A 21346-nucleotide genomic window follows, 5' to 3' on the forward strand; every position below is an offset into this window, starting at 1 on the left:
CAGTCCGCCGGCGACTCTTCAATGAGAACGACGACGGTTCCGTGGCTGGGCGAGCGTTTCCACCGGGTGTCACGTTTCCGTCGACGGAAATAAATGCGTGTGCCGAAGTGCGTGTCCCTGCTCGCGCCCTACGTCGTCCCGTCCCTAGGATCGTTCGGGAGAATCGTCCACGAGAAATTCCACTCTCGTTGTGTGCCGGTCCGTGGCAATTTTTCCAACGCCGCGCCTCGTCGCCTCTGAACCACGATCGCTTCCTATTACACGCGGCTGTCAGTCACAAAAAGGCAACTGCAAGCGTTGTCTGCTACCATCTACGCTTTTCAGAATATCGATCATCCGATCCAGAAATTCTACCACGAAGACTCCGGTACTATCGGTACGCAGTTATTGTTCCGTGTTTGTGGATGGGTTGTTTGATCGGTTTGAAGGGGGATTTCGGCGACGCGGCTGGGCAAACAGAGAATTCGTAGCGATAGGTAGTGAAGAGAAGGATTGATTGATTGATGACGAACCGTGGGTGCGAGGTTGGATGGGTTTGTTGGTGTTGCGGTAGGGAAACGTAGGGTGAAGTATCTTTCGCGGTTGCACTATGCTTCACCGGAAAATCTCGGCAAGTTCGTGGTTGCATCGTTCGAGGTAGGAATACCGGAGCACGTTGCGATCATTTTTCCGGAGTTTTGACTTTATGCTTTCTTTTGATAGAATAATTGTTAGGGTCGCTTCATACCTGCAATCTTTCTCTCATTTTTCTTTACATAAACATTCGTGCAAACGGTAAAACGTGAACGTTATTGAAAAAAGCTGAACGAGTTGCAAGGGAAATTTATCTCTAAATATTTCTTCGTCTGCGTTAATAGGAAGCTAATTAAAGAGCCAGCCATCGACGAGTCAGTGAGAGAAAACGATTCAAAGATCGCTGAACATTGTCGAAAAGGGGTGGAAAGAGATCGGTGGACCGGTGAAAGATTCTGGTCGTGCGAAGACAAAGCGAAACCGCTTGTTCAATCTAAATTTAAGCTACGGTAGTCACGTTTCAAAAACGTTTGAACCTCGTTTACCTCCCGAAGTACGGGCGAGCAAGTTTAATAAAGGCAGTCGGGTAGAGGGTAGTTCGCAACGAGTCCAACTTTCTTGCCGAGGACTTTTAATCTCGTGATCCGTCGGCCCGTATCAATCTCGAGTGCCGAGGGACAGAGACGAAACGAGAGAGGACGCGTCGTTTCGGCTCGCACCGTCCTCCGTGTTACGTGAAAACGCGCAACCCTCGCGGCGGCCAGGGGTGAGTTTCGTGCGTTAACCCTTCGCCAGCTGCGAGACCGACGTACACGCGGCCTAATTAAATCGTCTCGGCCACGAACAAAATATCTCTATACCCGGCAGACTTTAAATTTATGGAAAAATTTTCGCGGATGAGTCTCTTTATTCCTTTCAATCTCTGGTAAAGATCGAAAAATATTTCCATTTACGATGTGAAGGATATTCCTTTCAAAAAGAAGAATGTTGTTTCGCTAAAATATAACATTGTTTAGACGATCACGAAGCTGTGCTCCTTTTTCATGTATATTATATCGATAAACAAGTGAATGTATGGTGCAATTACGTCGTTGATTATGGACGGCACTTTGTGTAAAGTGGAGTGATTGGAGGATGAGAAGTTGATGAAGAGCCGTCCTCGGAGTAAGTGATTCATGGTGACTCGTGTTTTCGTCAAGGAAACGAACGTAAGTGTCAGAAACATTAACAAGTAGCGGAAGCTCCAATTGTAGCAATTCTATTCCTATTACTATTCATTCCAAGCTTTCGCTTCTAGAAGAAGAATGCACTGGGCTGCAATTCGCGAAATAGGAACACGGATAAAGAATAAAAGTATGACAATCACAGCCAAGCTACTCGCTATAGACACTTCGACTTTTCATCTTCCGTAACGTTGTACCCCACGTCAGTATCAAGGCCTCGATTGTTGAAATCGAGAGAAAATCGATGGTCGACGTCAGACATAATACGCGTTGTTCCGAGCGAGGAACACCGTACTCACTGCGATTCGTTTCACGTTTTAACGCGAGCTTCGCATCATCAACGACGGTCATCCGCGAGAGCAGTGTCGTTCGATTATCGATTTCGCCCAGGAAACCGATTTTCGTCGCTTGAAACGCGTGGGCGCGAGACGTCACCTATGACAAACGTCCACGCGATTTTTCGCCGACGTTCAGCCGCAATTCGTAAAAAGAGATCACGAGATAAGCGTTTCGATCGATACTTGGATACATTCGTTTTCGGAGCTCGACCATCAAAGTCGTCACACGGGTTTTCTCGCGTGCAAGTGACGCATCATGACAAATCAAGCGACACGATATCCTGATTTTATTCCTAGAAACACACGCTATGCACTTCGCCAACAAATTCGCCGACTAATTCAAAACCTGCGTCGGAAGAAGCTGAGAAGAAAATTGATGTGAATCCCTATTTAGAAAGCACATCCGTGACCTACAGAATCAGTCTTGGAAATGGATAAGATAAAGAGGTCGTAATTGGAAAAAAGACGAGACGAGTCGATGGAACCGCTATCAAAGGAATATCAACGGCATCGCGGCATAAATATGTATACGCGTTATTTGCATGGCAAACGCAGTGACGATCTTTGTTACCGATATCGTGATGATCGCCGAGGATCGCTACCGATCTCTGACGTCACAAGGTTGAATTCTGCGAACGAAAGAACCCTAGCAGGCTACCGGTATTTCGCTGCAGCCTGAATTTTGATTCTCTTCTGTCACATTTTAATGCGCAGCCATACACGGCTGGGCATCGACCGTGCGCGGTGCACGCGCGTGCATTCCTCCGACGTATCTCTCACCCGCTGTTCCTCCTTCGATTTGCACCCTTGGGAACCACCTACTTCCAGGGTTCTCGAAGATGGACAGCGTCGATTTCGTTTCGCCTTCGTGTCTGATCCATCTCGATCTCGCTAAAGAAGAATTTCACAAAGAAGCCAGAAATTTGAAAAAATTACGAATCTCGCATACAAGTGAAATAGGTGATCTGTAACGTATACGTATCTTTTATCGATGATTTTAGGGATCGAAATCATACTTTGAAGAAGATGCAGAATTTTCTCTTTCTTTGTTATGTATCCCGAGAACAGTGAGAGATATCGGGAAGAAGCTTAGATATCTTCTTTTTCTGTCTACGATAGCGTGTGAAAATTCCTTTCGAAAAATCAATATCTTTCGAGTTACTCCTAACATCAGCTCTTAGAAGTCGAATTTTCTTCGTAGAGAAGGATATTAGGTACCTTAGGAGTACGAGGAAGCTTTGTTATCGCGTATTAGAAAAGAAAACCAGGCTAAGTCAATCATTTGTCCAGGTAAATCCGACAACGTGGTGCTTGCAAAGCCCACCAAGGACCATTAAACTTCTGGGACGACCCTTACAACGTTTCCAGTTTCCTAGTTCTGAAGCGATACCGGTCGAAGCATCGCTCTTCAAACGATCAGCGATCAAAACCATAAAACCGTGGCAATCGGGGCGGGGGGTTGCGTACTTCACCAGCGTTTTACGGCTTCATTAAGTTGCCGTTACGAGGTGGATACCAGAGGCTGAACAAAGTGAGCTGAACGCGGCGCAGCGATAAACCGCGCCGATTTATGAATACCGTGAGAACCTTAACGATCGTTGCTAATCATTTCTGGGATGGCAGGATGGTCCTCGTATCTGGCGAGATTACCGCGCAAATTCGAAAAGCCGAGATAATGGTGGGACCGATGGAATTCTCAGCACGAGATCGCTTCCTCGATGGATCGATGCTCGAAGAAACGAGGGCAAATAAAATAAACCGCTTGTGGCTTTAGAAATGCATTAGCCTACTTTAGTGGTGCAATGAAGTAGCTGCTCGTTCAACGAGAAATTGGCTATGTTTAGAGCGGAATTACGATAGGTTCTGCTGATCCTTCCGATTTACGTATATACGAGATTTTGATTAACGTAGCAACGGAATGTTTCAATAATTCACCGTTCTTTCCCGACAAACGTATCTACGAACTTCGATGCCAGAAATCCCTCGACGCGTTGGCGCACGCGCGCGAACTTCAATTAGCGGTCGCTGGCAATTAACAATGTACACGGTACTCGTTCGCCGTGGCCGAAAATTCGGAGGAACAGCGGATACGCCGCGAATTAACGATTAAACCGATCGAACCGCCCCTATCACCTCCATTTTTCCCCACCCCTCTGTGCCATGTACATGTCGCCGATTTATCTTCCCGCATTTTTCCCTTCGTGGAACAATTTCGGGAACCTCGCAATGGGAAACAACGAATTTCATTCAATATTTTCCACCCCTGCTCCTCCACCACTCTTTTCCCCTCTCTCGATAAGTAAAATCATATTACTTTAATCAATCCTGTCAATAACGTGTATGTTACACGAAACATTTTGAAATTTCTGCTGCACTGTTATGAGACTCCGCTATCAAGATTATACCGATAAAGTTTGAAAGAAAATTATTTAAACGGACAATATTATATTAATAAACCTAAATATTCAGTGGAATAATACTTAACACTCGTTGTATGCTTAAGATGGCTATTCATGCTATATACTAATTCTCTGCTAAATATCTGTTCGCGATGAAAATATCTCTCAATTTCTATAATACATTCTCTATGTACAGATTCGTTTCAAACTTTACCGATTTAACGCGTCTTGTCCTAGTGTCAACGTATAATATTTCGAAATGTATCGTAACACGTATAATATCAACATAGAAATTTTCTATGTTACACGTTCAAGTACTTTCACGAGCCAATATACATCCCCATCTCAAAAAGTTCACAAGGAACATCCATCCCGTGTGACCCAGTCTGCCGAGCAATTTTTCCGTTCTGGCGCAATTAATCGTTAGGATCGGTAGTTTGCCAAAATCACCAAATTCTTTATCCCACAGGCGGATGCCGGGAACAACCACGACATATCCGCGGCAATCATCCCAGGAATTCGACGAATCTACCGGAAAGACCAAGGGAAAAAGGAAATATCTGGGTTAAGCAGTCTTCTGCCAATTCAAGCAGCGAAGACCAACAGATGCGTCGAAGATCCGTGACCTTCGACTGGCTCGGCTGAAATCCAGTCGCACGGTGGACCGAAATCTGATAAACGAAAGGCTGTACCAAGGTAGATTCAACAGAGATCGCTGTGGATCGCGCGATACGATGAAAATCGTGGGCAAAGGCGCGCCAACGTTTAATCTCTGCATAGTTTGGCGAAAGTAGACGATGCTTGACGCTCTTCCATCGAGTGTTTCTGCTCGGAGCAGCACCGTGACTGACGTTCGACTGGCTCGTTGAATCGATCCGGCAAACCCGGCCGGGTTATCGCGCGCGATTGTCGCGTAGCAATCATGCCGATCGAACTGGCCAATCGTTACTAGAGCGGTAACGGCGATGGCTCGTCGTGCTGCCGATCCGGGGACGATTGATCTTGGTGATCGCGCGTGCTAGTGACTTGCCAGTGTCAAAGTGGAATTATGCTAGTGTGCATCGCGACGTCTCTGCGGCGCGCTTCGCGCTTCTCGCCCTCTTCTCTGCCTGCTTCCAAGGGTAAGTGTCATTTTATTTGCGCTTGCAATTTTTCTTTTGCGACGACTGACTCGCCAATCAATCTGGACGCAAATATTGGATTATTTCAATATCATGTACAATTTAATATTAGCGCATCCTGTACCCAATTATTTTCAATAATTCGTGTCCATTACGTATGCAAAGCTTCGTAATAAAGATAGGCATTGTGTGAAAATTATTCGTTAGCATAAAGAATCGTGGCTAATGCAAAGTTTCATGTTGAATTAACACATTCGTTGAATGCTTTAAAAAGGATTTAGGAATAGAATCAGTTGCGAAACGAGTCGACACCAACAAAGTTACAAAACGTTGTTAACTGTCATCGTATTCGGACAGGATGATACTGTTGCGCCGATTTGATCCTGCAGAGTGTCGCGTCGAATGTCGTGTCGAGTATCAAAAGATCGGGAGCTCGGACATGTATGGAATCATCGCGGAACTCGTTCTCGAACACGGCCACGTCTATGGTCCAATGATTCTCCTCTGTTTTCTCGACGTATTTTGCTTTGATAGAGCTTAATCCGTTTATATCCGCGAGGTCGGAGGCTAGCTACCGAAAGGGAGGCGGCTGGAAATTTTCAATCAACGGATCGCTCGTCCATTTGCCGGATAACTTGTTTTCCCTTTGTTTGCGAATTCGAGCTCGAATTTCCCGCGCGTTCCCGTCAGCCGGAATAAGGCTAAAATCTCTTTGCGTTTACTTGTTTTTCCATCGTCCGTGTTTTTTTCTTTGCGAACCACCGCGACTAAATGCGTTTGACGCGGCGGCTCATCGGGGAAAATGTAAATCGCATCAAAAAAGTTCCGCTGTCCACGTTCGACCGTACTTAAAAAAAGAAACACCAAACTTGAATCGCCTGACTTTTCCCTAATTTTGAAACTGTTCAATGTAAGTGTAGAACGTTTCGTTGAAATTCACGCGGATGTAAGATATGAACGAAAATTCGAATAAAGAAAATCTTAAATATTTACACAGCCAGCGGAGAGAGGAACATAATCGAGCCGTCTCAAAGGAAAACGTAACATCCTATGATATTCACGGGGAAAGTGTACGCACATGCATCAAAGTGTCGGAAATTGTTTTACATTTTACTTGTTCGCGGATCACACGGCCCCCGTTCAGCCGATCGGGAGCACGTAATCACACTTTACACGCGTGACAAACGCTATTTGTCTTCAAACTTTGTCGTAGTCTCGGCGAGTGTATGGGAATGCGCCAACTTCTTTCACGCTTCTCTTCTCCTAAACCATTCGTTCCCCTTTCCAGCATGCCAACGTTATCACACCGAATACGATGAAATAATATGAAATTGCAATTATTGTTTATCTGTTTGTTTACCTGCTATGACAACGACATAAGGCGTGTACTAAAAAGATCGAAATGAAAGATACGTATATTGAAAAATATAAAGTACAAGAAGGGCGACAAGCTTTCTATCGATATATTTTACGCGGAACCACTCAAATCAACAAAAAATGCGTCGTCTTAAATCCATACAGTTTCTGTGAAAAATTAGGAATTCGACATTTTGTCTATTTTGATAAATCTTTTTATATATCCACGAAGGGGCGAAAGAAGGGAAAATGTAGAGAGAACGCAATATATCGTTACGTAACGTGTATGCTTGAAATGACAATGATTGGCCGAAATTCGCAGAAGCAATGGCAATTAGAGAAGGAAACGAGTATTTCATCGCGTCTATCGATAGCATCCTCGTCAAATTTACAAAACGAATTACCCGATAGTTGAAAATCCTTCAAGTAATTAATTGTCCCTGATTACATCGTTAAATGATCCGGTTCAAGCAGAAACGATCGGCAGCGCGAAAATTGCTCGGCTCGAATTCCGCGAACAACAGAGAGAATTCGCTTATTTTACCGAATCGCGTTGATACCGGAGTCGAGATAACGGTCGTATTTCCAGTCAAAAACAAAACAGCTAATTAAATATTTTTATACCAGGTTAAATTTCGCTAGCCAAACGATTCATAAACTACAGATTCTTCGCTCGTTTGTACTAGAATCGTAAAAGTTCGCCGAGGTGAATGTACATAGAACAATTAGAAAATCGCCGAGTGGTCTAGCGTTTTTTAGCTGTCTGGCAATTTCGCGTCCCGATAAATACTCCTTTTCCTAATTGGACAAATAGGCGCCGAATACGAATAAGTTATGGGAAGCTGCTCCCCTTCGTGCAAATAATTGACTTCTGTCAATATTTGGACACGAGTCTGCATTTATTTTGTTCCGACCTATGGAAATTGTCTCGAGTCGAAACAACGACGTGTAGTGTTGATAAAGTTAGTGGAAGAGAATTCGTGAAATTTCACCGAGAGACATACTGGCTCACGAAAGTCCGTGAACATTTTCTATGGCAAACATTTACGTCCACATTGTATGTATCGTATAAAACGTCTTCAAATTTCATTAGCGCTATAATGAGACACGACTGTCACGATTATATTGCTGGAATCTGAAGGCGATCTGAGAATGTACATAGAAACTACGCGATATTTAACAACATATAAATCTGTCGATATAACTTTACGATATAACTTTTCCAATATAATCATAGTCTCGTAAGAGTGCCAATGAAATGTCCAAATGTTTCGTATAAATGCTAGAAACGTTTCCACAAGTCTTGGTACACTTTCGTGAACCTGTGTATATACAAAATACTAAGAAACTCAAACCATCGGTCAAAGATGCGTTTTCGATACTTTCAAGAGAAAGATGTTCTCTCGTGTGTCTCGCATGATGAGAGTGGGACGTGGAACTGTAATTAATTAATCCAATTGCTGGCATCGGTCGAAGAATTGCCCGGTGACATTTGAATTGCGGTTGGTAACGCGATATTTGCCGGCCACTCGAAAGTGCAGCGCACTTTTGGTACTCGGCCAAAGAGACGTCCGGCCGTAAGACGTCCGACTATTCCGATGCATTAGCGTATAATTTATCTACGGATGGCAAAGATTTATGTACGTTGCATCGTGCGTTACGAAATATGAGTTTACATTGTGCACTTCCTGTGTTATATCGCCGAAGTGCAACGAACCGAGAGCGGCCCCGAATTAATATTGACAGTCGACGATATTCGCCTTTCGTTCGAAACAAAGATACGCGATGTAAAAGGTCCGCGGAGCTCAAAGGGATTTCCGGTTTGTTTGAGAGCGCGTCGTTACTGGCGAACGTTAACGACGGAAGCTTTTAATACTTTTTTCCCGTTCTCCGATGGGAAATGCCTTTATCGTAGAGGCTGGTCAAGAAAATTCCCAGGATGTTAACGCTGGCTCGAAGCCTTTAGCAACGCCTTTAATGACATTCTTTGGCATACGAAACGGTTCGGGCGAATTACCAAAGCGAAACGCCTGTCAGTCGACTGATCTCCTCGAGAGAGCAGGGGCCAACGCGATGGTAATTGCACGAGATCGTTGTAAACGGCGTTCTAAGGGTTTCTCGGTGCATTCCTCCACGACCACAAGCATTACCATCCCACCCGAATCTCAGCTTGCCAAGGTCGAAATTTACGCGCGTATCGCCCTTCCAAACAAGCTATTTGCCGAATTTCAACGAGTCCAACACCTTTTAATGTGCAATCGTTATTTTCTATACGAAAGAACAATACCAATGATCTGAATTAGGAAATTATGCTTCGGGAGCAGCCAATTAAAATAAAAGCAATTTAATCAAAGGCAAGTCACAATTCAAATACCTTTGAGGTGGCACACGATGGAAAAGCTCTCGGGCAACATCAATTATAATAATTATCCGTTGAATATGCAGAGAAAACGTGGCAGAATATAGCGATACGGATGACACAGTTTCCGGTGATTGGTATGCAAGCCGACAAACAATATCAAAGTGACAGGAATTTCGAACTTTCAACGAGCCATTGTTCCCGATACTATATAATATTAATTACTCAACTTCTAACGAATATAAGTTATGCTTTAACAAAGCGATCTTGACGAGCTCGTTAGAGTATCGCGCTCAGTTTGAAATTAACGACCCTCCATGATTGCCTGTAGCTCTTTGGCTCATTGTTCGATTATTAACAGTTCAGATATTGTTCGTGAAACGTTTAGCGGTGTACGAGCATCGACTGATTACTCTTCGAGCACCGGCGGGACCTTCTATCGTCATATCCGATTTCTCGGGTTACTCCTCTCCGGATCAAACTATTCCCTGTTATATAAAACAAACTTAACTTCGAAATAGAGCTCGTGTCGCAAATTCCTCGCGCACTAAAAAATATCGACTGTTATTAGTTTTTGATGAATTCTTATTATTAAGTTTTGTAAATTAGGACTGCCATTTGCTTTATATTCTATCACACGCTAATTTTTCTTCGCCTACGATTTCCTACAATACATCTACGATTTAACCATGTTGAGGAAATATTTATGGCACAATGACGGCACTTATTTTGGCAATTATGGAATCTTTCCCTTGCGTTCCTGATTTGTGCAATGAACTTCTATAATATATTCTAATATATCTTCTAACCTTGATATAACGATAAGCTATTGAACTATTTCACTGCTTCGTCTTTAGAAGTCTTTGGAATTCGTCGATAAAGGTTATGATATATTTATATGATATGAATATGATATATTTTATGATGTATTTATATAATACGTGTTAAATTTATAGAAAGCAATTGTATGGAAAGGTCGTATAGGATTTACGAGGCACAGTCTGACCACCGCTGGTACAAATCCCTCTGAATTTTTCTCGAAAGCTAAAAAGATTCCAGAGAAAATAAAGCGAATGTAATTTACAGCCTATGCCGGAAGTCGTTGAATCGTCGAGATTAGCTCGACAACGCGATGGCAGACCTGCGTCTGACACCTGCAAGGCAAATTAATTCGCGACAGCTGTCTCGGTCGTCAGAGACCGATTAAGTGGTGGGTGGAGCTGAGCGGTCGTGTAACAAATTAGGTCTGGTCCGACTGGGTTGCTACATTGGGACGGCTCGCGGAAATAGCGATCGCGGGGTCGTCGAAGCCGCGCTTCGGCGTTGGCCAGATAACCTGACCGCTCCCACCGATAAGCGAGTACTCGTCGCGGCTTCATTATCGCGCGACAATGGGGTCAGATCGCCGCGATTCCTGCCCGAAACGACTCCACGATCCATCCACGCGGTCTCGATAAAGCGGCTACGGATTTTTATAATCGCTCTACGCCGCTGTTATCTGGGATCGTTCGGTTCCGCCATCCCGATAATGCGCACGATGGATGTTGTGACCAATCTAGTTATCGACGCATAATTCTTTCTCCGGTATTTTTAATGATTTCGATAGAAATAGCTTCGTAATCTCCACCAATGACGATATCATCCGAAACAAGAGAACAAAGTACGGCAATAAATTGGAGATGGTAAAAATTGCAGCTGAAATTGTTTTACTTTCAGCTAAAATACTCCAATAGCGGAACGTTGCAGGAACGGTTAGTCGAACGTTTATCAAGCATTAAGTGTTTGATCCATACTTCATCCGACAATCGAGCAAATATTGACGTATCATGAGGAACGCTACAACGAATCATTCCAGCAACTAAAACAATTTGAAACGCAACAATGTTTATTTTACCACGACAAATACAACGCGAAAGCTAGACTTATATGCTGGTCCAATTCGTTGATCGATAACGAACAAACTTGGGCATAACCGCATTTTCTTTCAGCGATGCGCTTTTCATCTGGCAATCGTACAAACAGTACATCGGTTCGATGTTTCGCGCGAAAAGCTCAGTCAGAGTTAAGTATTATTTCTGGAAAGGCAAGCGGAAAATAAACGACGAATCGATGCCCGTCCTACGTAGCTGGATTATTTCTGGATAAACCTAGAGATGCGTCCCGGCCCGTTGTGATTAAAAACCAATACACGTGAAACAATAATCAGGTCATTAGAAGTAGCCATGATTGGAATTGTTCCGGAAGCCGGTAGTTCTCAATCCGCAGTATCGAGTTTCGAAAATTATTTTGGTACGAGTGGTTATTAGTCGGGAACAAAGGGGAACCCCAAGAACAGCTAAACAGCCGACGAGAGTTGCTCGTGCAGACAGAGCAGAATTTCACCATTTACGTCAGTTAACAAGTATGCACTTATTTTCCACGTAAAACAAAACAGATGAAAATTATATCCCTCTCTAGCGATACGATGTGTTCGCTACGGTCTCGTTCATAATCACGACGGAACAATGATTTTACGTGAAACGTTGCTTCTTTTATCCCACGATATATGCCAAAATACTGTAAATACTCACTGTAAATACTTTGTAAAGAAACAGCCGTGCGATGCTTTCAATATTTCATTGCTGAATTTACGAGTTCATTTAATCATACGTTCTCGGGTTTCTATCCGTTGTTACGAGTGGTTTAATGTTAATTTCGAAATAGCTCGCGCACTCTAAAGTATCGATGGATATAAGCTACTCGCGGGCACGAAATATTCCCAAAAATAATATTCATCCTCGATAGTAAAACTAGTGGAAAGCTTTGAACTTTCTTTGTCTCGGTTCCTTAATTTTGCGCTGCTCTGTGGAGGAATCTTTGCCGAGTGCGCTTCCTCCCTAGCCGATAGCACTCATGAACAAAATAATCTCCGAAGCGCGGAAGTATATTCCTTCTCGCGAGAACGGGCTGGGCTAATTAATTAGAAGCGTTACGCGGGTTACTTCGAGGTAATTGCCCGGTTGGCGCGGCTATACACGAGTTACGCTCGAAGCTACATCGACCATTAATTTCAGGGAAAATACGGAGCCACGGGTGCACGGGTGGTAAAAGCAATAAGTTCTTTCTCTGAACTGTCTACGAATCGCGTTTCACACTCAAGAGACGAATAAAATGATGTTTTCAAATTAGAGTCATGGCTGAGAACAAAATTTTCTCTTTTTTCTATGGAACCTAAGTAATCGTATTCTTGGCTTTATCTCGACTATGGCGCATAGAAAATGGAGCAAAAGAGTCCGCCTTGTGTACGAGTCCTTCTTTTTACCTCTTTCTGCGCCGTTTTCTACAAAATATCCTGATAAAATGCCACTCGTGGAGATAAACGGGAAACCGGTGCCGTGGAAATTTTCTGAGACGTCGCGTCTCGGCGTTCGCGTTTCATCGTCGATTGGTCTCTCATCGACGACGTCGGCGTATTCGTCGTGTCGCTCCGGGAACTCCTAACTCTTCCACCTGCGCTTATTCTTCTCCTTGTGTTTTTATTTATACATTCGTCTTGTTCGTTCGGCTGCCTTTTTACAGGCGGTCGGAGCCAACAAACACGTTTTCAGACTCACGATCACGTCTCTTCTAGGTTGGAATAAATTCGCTGGATGGCGTAAAAAGTTTTATCGATGCTTCGAGATACAACTGCCTCGATAATAAAATTCGCACGAATACTCTGCAATTTGAAAATCGCGAAAATGATGGGTGAAACACGACATACGTTAAACATAGAATGTCTCGTAAAGGTGATGGCAAACTTTACAAGCACGTGAAGCATGTAGTTCGTCGAAGGAAATGAGTGTGCCTTAATGGACATGGATCCAATCGATGCAAATATCAATGCACGTTTCTAATTGTGCAGACACAACGATTCGATAATCGGCCTTACAACCGTCTAGGTTGATCGAATCGATAATGGAATTCCATCGGGGTATCTTTAAACCGCGTGCCATATTGGCCGTAATAGAGGGGTAGGGACGCGGAATGGTCGGGCAACGAGAACTCCATCAATCCGTTTCGCGGTTTGATTGAGTGCCAACGGAGACCTGTCAGCAGAGACTAGCATAATATCTCGCGTGTGATAATCGAGTCTCGAATTCGGGAGAACGATGGTCGAGGATTACAGATGATCGGGTCTCCGAATTACAGAATCGGGAGCTCTCTCGCCTCGCTACTAGTAGACTGTTCTCTCGTGTATGGAAAATGATTCCCATCGTGTTCGCTGCACGTATGCCGTCTCTTAACGCTTTGATGGACGGTCTGTTGAAGGAAATACAATGTGCCACGTGTGCCGAAACTCGCTGTCGAAGCTGTAGCATCCTTTACAGTCGAGACATCAGTGTCCAGAACATGATTGAAACGTGAGTCGTCTGAAACGTGGCTGATGCGATGCAATGCGTGGATTTATTGAAAAATATCGATCAGGTATCGTGGAAAGCTAGCACAAAGACGCTTTCACTGTGAAATGCGAACAAGATGTACTGTAATGATGAATGAGCCACCGAGGAAAGGGAATGGATGCGTGGCTGATCCTGAATGGCATTTTTTCCCTTAAGTGCTGACTCAATCCCTGTTCGTGGATATTGAAACGTGTTATCTATCGAATCGTTTCGATGCGAGACGATAGAGAAGATGCTCATGTACTCGTAGTAGTACGAAGAAAATATAAACAGGACTTTGAAAGATTTTCGATATTTTTCTATCGATAGAAAAATCATATCATAGGAATTTTCAGTCTCGACTATTTCTAGCGCTACAGAATATCATTACCAACCAAACGAACGAACGAGGCTCATTCACAGGAAGCCGAAATAGCAAAACGAGTTAAGCAAAGTACCTTCTATACATGTTCCTTTGCAAACGCTGGCTTTTCAACGAGTCAGCTTCCAGCAACGTAAATGCCTTTCCAGCAGGTTACCTCATACGCCGTTTGATTAACACCATGGAGAGTGTGTGGACGGCGCGGTTTCGGCATGCTGCACGTGACACTACGGGCCTACCATCCATTATTCTGTCCTCTCTTCGCGCGGCGCGGCCCTCGCATTCTCTTCGCCGGCTTAAACTGATTTTCACCGGTACTCCCGTCGCCCGCGCTTCTCTTTCTTCCTTTCAACGTTCCCGGATGTCCCGTTTATAATGGCTGGTACTAATCGAGACAGCGAACTCGTCGCCGCTTTAACTGTCAGTTTTCTCCACTCTCTCGCCCAAACCCCTCGGTTTCATTTGCTAAAACGTCTCTCCGATTACTAGGCCGTCCTTTGTCGAGAACTTTCAACGGCCGAATAGCGTAATTAATATTTGAGAACGACATTCCGCAAATAGAGAAGTAATTTAATGAGGAACGCTTTGTCGTTCGAGCAATACTCATGTTCGCGAAACGCTCTTTCTAATGTGCAACGAAATAATCCCGGCGTTCTCTGTCCATGTCGCGTTTTGCAATTCGTTTCTCAAGAGTACGCGTCGTTCTTCAAAATAAGTTTCATCGTCGTCGTTAGACTAAAATTTTTACGGTTCGCTGTGAACAGGGAACGAGGATCGCCCAGTGTACGCGCCTCAAATATTTCTCGTTTTGTCGTTATCTCGTTCAGAGAAGTAATAAGTTTGACAGTGGTTCGTGTTCGCGGTGGAAGATCAGAACTCACAATATCGGCCGGTTTTTTTCTAAATGGTTTTGCTCGAGTTTCCAGCGAAATAACCAACAGCTGTCTTTGAATCCTTTCGCGTCCTTTGACGAATGGCTCATTTAACGACTGCGAAAGAAATAAGCGGGCTACCGATGTTATCATAAATCTGCTCATTCATCGCTTTCCGCGAACTGCCTCGCGCAAAAGCTGAAGGCCTGCCTGTGTGCGCATAAAATGCAATTAAGGGCGAAATAAAAAGACGAGATTCTAATAATCTTTCAGCTATTGTAACTGTTCGCCGCGATCAAGTTATACGTTTAAAGCGTTCTATTGTCAGCCTACTATTAACTTACTAGCGGAAAAATGGTAAAAACGGGAACGCTGTATTGTGTGAGACGAACGATCCTAATCTCTTTACGTTTCGTATATGTCGCCGCTGAAAATGCTATTTAGGTATTAATCTTAGCGCGTAACCTGCTCCTCTTCGTCAGATATGTATTCAAGGAAAGCTGAGAGGCGTGTTTGCGCAAACAGAGTATGTTAGGACATTTTCAACGATCGTAAACTTGGAAAATCCGTCTTTTGTGTCCTTCGCTCCTTTTTTCATTATCAGCGTCTCTTCCTTCGTTTGTTCGTATTTCTCTTCATTTCCTGCGTCTCTCGATGTCTCTTCCTAACGTTCTCCAAAAGAATTTATATATACAAAGTTAATGAAGCAAACTTTATCGCCAGACGCGAACAAAGAAAAAAAGCAACGTGTGATCTCAAAAAATAACGAAGTACCTGTGGAGTGCCACGAGAGAGTAAAACGCGTCTTCGTCATGGCAGCACTTTTTTGATTTTGATGGATCACACTCTGCTCGCGACGATCTTTCAACCTGCCTTCCTTCGAGCCACTTCTTTCCTCGTTTTATTAGCCGTCTAATGCTAGCGCTAAGCAAATGTCCTCGATGACAATGATGGACGCGAAATCGTTAAGCGGCTCGAATGGTTAAACCAAATTCAAGAGACGATACTTTTACATCATTTACTGGTTCTTCCTGCGGGGGATAAGACTGACACGAATTGAAAATCGGGATTGATTGCAATTATTTCGATGGCAAATCGGTGTCGAACAACAAATCGAACAGCTTTCGAACAATTTCCACCGTGACAAACACGATGTTGATATCGTTTTAATTAATTGCGTTCGATAGCAAATACAATTGCACATGATACCGCAGTGTGAGTAGTTCAGATTGTATCTATAGAAACTTATCGTAACATGTGATTATTTTAGTCACCTAAAATTTAACGTTTTTAAATCCAATCTTGAACTTTAGGGAAAATAATCAAATTTGTTGAAGAGAAGATTGAGAATATATCGTGTACTTTATTTCCAGCAAGAAAATGATATTAAAAACAATATCAAATGATCCTATGGCAGAGCTATATAAATTAGCAAGATGAGCTGTCAATGTAAGTACTCAATATACATCGAGCTTATCGCGTCACTAATAACTCAAATAGTTCGTTTTCAAACGTACATGATAGCTTGAAAGTTGGTCATAGCGAAATTTATCGATTTACATGACAAACTACTTAATTACACTCAAATGTCCCTTCGACTCGAACAACCCTACGTTATCCTAGATTTTGATTTGTGTAAACGTCCAGTTACAACGTAACACCGTGATCTACGTCACCATACGACCCACCCTTAATTCATCTGTGGTCCATGTGAACAGCCTAACCGTGGATTACCCTGGCCAGCTACAACCTACCGCCGTGATCGTAGCAATTCCGCCATAGTTAAGAACCGTGACCCACGACTCCTCTATATTATCCGAATGCACGAAACATCGTGAGCCACGACAGGCTACAACACCGGTTACCTCGCAGCAATGGCGCATCGTGAGCCACGCAACCGTACGACCTGGCCACTATCGGCCACCTTTGACCCAGCTGGGACGTGCTAACGAGTACGTCAGCCAGAACGAGACGGAAAGCCCCGTGTTGGCGAGGGTGTGACGAGAGAAAGAGTGAGTGTGTGCCTGTGTCGGAACAGCTGTTTCCGCGCGATACGCTTTCACGCATGACGTGAACCCGGCGCTATCTATCGGATATTCTTTCGTTGTCACGAATTTTCACCTACCGTTATCCGGTACACGTCGTGTCATCCCTTTCAGTCATCGCGCTGTATGCGCTCGTGGCTGAGGCTGGTGCGAGCGCACGGACACGGAATATCGTCTGGAATACAAAAGCCTTCTCATTCGATTTGACACAAGTCCAGTCACGATTTCCCAAAAAAGATATAAAAAACGAAAATATAGTATGACGAAGGCCAAAAGAAAGCATGAAAGAGGAGAAGAGACAGAGAGAGAGAATTAAATAAGAGAGGAGAGGGTAAACGAGGAGAAGAGAGGGCGAATAGTTAGTATTGTTGCTGATGCGCTGTTATCGTAAAAATTACCCCTCGGCAGAATCATAAATTGAGGAATGCGAACAATGGAAAGGGGACCAGCGAGGAATATCAATAACGAGTGAAAAATAGATACACCACGGTTTCGCCTGGACGAAAAGGAACAAAAAGCGGAAAGGCTCATTGGCACGAGTGGAACGTTGGGGTTATATCGTTTCACGACAACTGTACGCATAGCTTTTCTGTGACTACTCGTGTATATGTTCATATAGTGCGCGCATATATGTATACATATGTATAGATGTATATACACACCTCTGTATTACCGCGGAAACCCCGCTGGGAATGACCAACACATTACAAAGGGTAATATTATAATGAAGGTTATATTCAGCGGGGAATCCGCTTTTATGGATTCACTATCCGGGGCGCTGAAAGTCTTTAAACCCGCCGCGGTTGTGATCAAAGAACGACTGAGACTAGCTGCGCAAATTGCTCCGAGATAAATCGATGATAGGCATATCAGAGACGCTTCTTTTCATCGTGTTATAGTATAGTATGAAACTCGGGGATCGCAAAGTTTCAAACTTCCTACGAAGAGTATTACTTCTGCAGCGTAGCACTGGCGAATTAAACTCAAACCAAGTTCTTGAATCTCTGCATATCTTCGCTTATCGAATTTCCTATAGGACCTTCTTTCCTCGCGTAGACGACTTGATCGACGCCTGCGAAACGAGCAGCCAGCAGTGAGTGCCAAAAAAGCTGAGATCACGTTGCATTAAGATCCCTTTCAGACAGCAACAGTGTGCTCGCCACGCGGACTAGCCGTCAAAGCGGCGAAAAATGCAGAAAACTTTACCAACCACCGCAGCTGCTGTCGTTCCATAGACTTGACACGTTCCTCGCTCACGATCCACGATCGTTGTGCATTTTTCAATCCGACTACATTCATGCATTTAAATTGGCCTGGGAGGGGGGGCTTTTATAAATCCTGGAATACCGTCAAATCGGGCCCTGTATCACCAACGTAAAACAAACTCGTGCGAGAGATCCGATACATCCATCGTTCCGTCTCGTGGACGCGATTAAATGGCCCGAAGTGAAATTTTTACGAGCCGCGACTGCCTGTCCAGAGATATCGCAAGATCCGCCGTGTGTTTTGCAGACTATCGGCCGGCTCGAATGGCCAAAGAAATCCTGGAATGTAGCCAACAGGTTCCAGAGGCTGCGAGTTTTGGCTGACCTCGGCACGTCCGTCTTCTAAAGATGGATTTTCATCCCTTCGGGACCTTTGACCCCACCATGTGGCTCTGCTGTCGCGGCCAGTTGCATTCTCCATTGGGTTGGAACTATTCCGTATTCGATTATGCACACCGTTGCTTGAAAATTGGTATAATTTGAGCGGTGCAAAGTAATTGAAGATTTATAACTGTGATGTAATTGAAAATTTATAGTTGCGAAGGAGAATTGATGCGGAAAATCTCAAGCAACTGGGCGAGGTTACGGCTCTAAAATAATTCAATACAGAATATTTCAATAAACCAGAGTAAATGATACGTGTTAACCACCTTCGTTGCATGTTCGATTGATGTTTTTTTCTTTTTTCTTTTTTTGTATAACCAACACATGCGTTCTTTCGTTATGCGTGTTCGTTAATGCTGCTAATCGATGAAGTCTTATTTTTAAATTTATGATAGCTTCAAGTTTGCGGGAGTCTGTACATTTTGGGAAGCGAGTTAAACCGCCTGAATTGTTCGGCCATTACAGTGTTATTTTGAACGATTTAGAAGGTAACAATGTGGCGGAAACATGAATTTCATTTATTTAGTTGTTTAGTCGGGAAATTGAAATTTCTGCTGATTAACAGTGGAAAAACAGATGTCTCTATTAAATTAACTGACAAGTGGACGATGTCAGTCACAGCGGCTACCTTTTAAATCGGATTAAAATGAAATTTCACGCGTGCTCGGCCGTGCAATCTGGTCGTTCGCAATCGAGGCGCACTCGAATAATTTATTGTGGAGTCGGTTCGGTGTGGTTTGTCATAGTTCTGCTCGAGGATCTTGTCCGCGCGTGAAATACTGTCATAAGAAGATTTCGATGCATAAATAAGTGCATTGTATCGATTCTTTATAATATGTTCAACGGTATAAAACAGAGAAGGTACGATTTTTAGAGAATTCAGAAACGAAACTTACTACATTAAATTAATTTAATGTGTTTTACGAAATCTCATAGAAACCTTTCGTCAATATACTATAAGCGTGATACGAAATAGAATTTGGAATTTCATTAGTAGCGTAATAAGACAGGGCCAACGTGATTATATTGGCAAAATATGAAGGTCTCTCTTTACTGATTATATTAGTTACTGCTTATATATTATTTACATTTAGTTATTGATTACGTTAATATGCCGATATTTAGTGGGATGATCTTTAGTATTAATTACATGTTTAATATCGAATACTAAACAACATTTGCGTTTTGGCATTAATACCAAAGCAATAACGAATATGTTGCACACCTAACAGTAAGTTCTCGAATATTTACATGAGCTACTATATGTGCAATATTAGCAAACCGAATATCGCGACCTGATGTCCGCGAATCATACGAACGCGTGAGCAATTTGGCACGTGGCGGGTACGCGGATTCGCCGTCGACGAAATTTCGGTTAACTGCGTCAGTCGCCGAAAGTAGCGCCGTCAGACAAAACGCTGTAATTAGAGCAGTAATTGCCCTGGTGAAAGTACAGAGGAAGAGAACGCGTTATATTGTGCGCGGGAAGAAGAGACAGAGGAGGGAAGAAGCGAAATCAGCTACGGTACTAGGGCAATCATGGTAATTACTCGTGAGCATGTACATTACTGTGGCGTCCAGTGTCTGGAGAAAAGGAGCGCCTAGGAGCGGCTAGATTTCGTCCACGCCTCATTGCGTCTTGCATCTCATATTGTTCTCGTCCGATGAAACAAAGGTCAAGAATTTATGATGTCGTGGCGAGAACACATCTTCACGGACAAAAGAGTTGCGTGTGCGTATGCAGAGTATCGCCCAGGGATTAACAGGATATATTTGTCGCGATATCCTATGGGTATAATCGAGCAAAAATTATTACAGTGTCTACGAGAAATATTGAGACGACATTATATTTATTATAGAGCATTTTAAATCAGCAATATTTATATATTTTTGTTGTTTGATTATGACCACGAAATATAACGGCCAAGCTTCGCTGTTAAACAGCCTGTATAAACGCAATTGTGTCAACGCGATCGTGACTCTATTTGAATAACGCGAGCCGAAGCATGTAATTAGGCAGTATAACAACGCGTTAAATCGTTATAAGCGGCGGAGGTTCAACGAAATGTAGGACGCTCAGCGATGAGAGATATTGATCGCTTTCTGTTCGAATGGATTCTCGATATAAATAGACCAGTTGCTTCTTTCTATCTTTTTTCTTTTTTCTTTTTTTTTTTTTATTGGTCACTGCATAAATGGACCATAAAGCGAGTCTAACGAGGCTCCACTCTCGAACAACAAAGCTGCTCATCACCGAACCACCGGCTTCCAAAGAAGATAGGTAATCCCCGATTTTCCATCGATAATGCGTACGAGGTTACAGTCGTCTCTCAAAAATTGATCGTGAAATTTTGTAGCGTGGTTCCTTCCACCTGAAACGATCGTACAATGCCTCTCGATTTCTCTGGCGTGTGCTAGTGCGAGAGGACGAGATGTGCGCGAACTGAAAGAAAAATTCCCTGAGGGTGTACACGACGAGGTCGACCACAAAAGAACGCCTCGATACGCTTTCGAATCGTTTCACTGATTCCGTGTTTCGCGGGCAAGAAGTCGAGACCAAGTCGAACCGGTTATTCCCGGGCTCCAGATGGAAAGCCCAGGCAACCCCTTGCGCGCCCCACGGTCTGCCTCCACCTCGTGAAGAAACACAAACGTTAATTTTCCGTTAATAATTCAGAGACATTGGCGG

General features: G+C 43.5%; 1 protein-coding gene across 2 annotated transcripts in view; it reads left to right on the forward strand.

The window, feature by feature from the left end:
- The first annotated feature begins 6 nt into the window (after nt 1-6).
- The window catches only part of LOC100740070 (chaoptin-like), an 89051-nt gene continuing 67711 nt past the window's right edge, over nt 7-21346 (forward strand). The window contains exons 1-2 of one of the 2 annotated variants that reach the window (XM_003493156.4): nt 7-376; nt 4943-5594. In XM_003493156.4, coding sequence (XP_003493204.1) covers nt 5522-5594 — 73 coding nt within the window. In that variant the 5' untranslated portion in view covers nt 7-376; nt 4943-5521. Of the gene's footprint in view, nt 377-1701; nt 1722-4942; nt 5595-21346 lie in introns of those variants that run through there. The other variant, XM_024370858.2, reaches the window with a different exon arrangement.

The sequence above is a fragment of the Bombus impatiens genome, unplaced genomic scaffold, assembly GCF_000188095.3.
Source record: "Bombus impatiens unplaced genomic scaffold, BIMP_2.2 scf_1002, whole genome shotgun sequence".
In the NCBI taxonomy this organism is placed as follows: domain Eukaryota; kingdom Metazoa; phylum Arthropoda; class Insecta; order Hymenoptera; family Apidae; genus Bombus; species Bombus impatiens.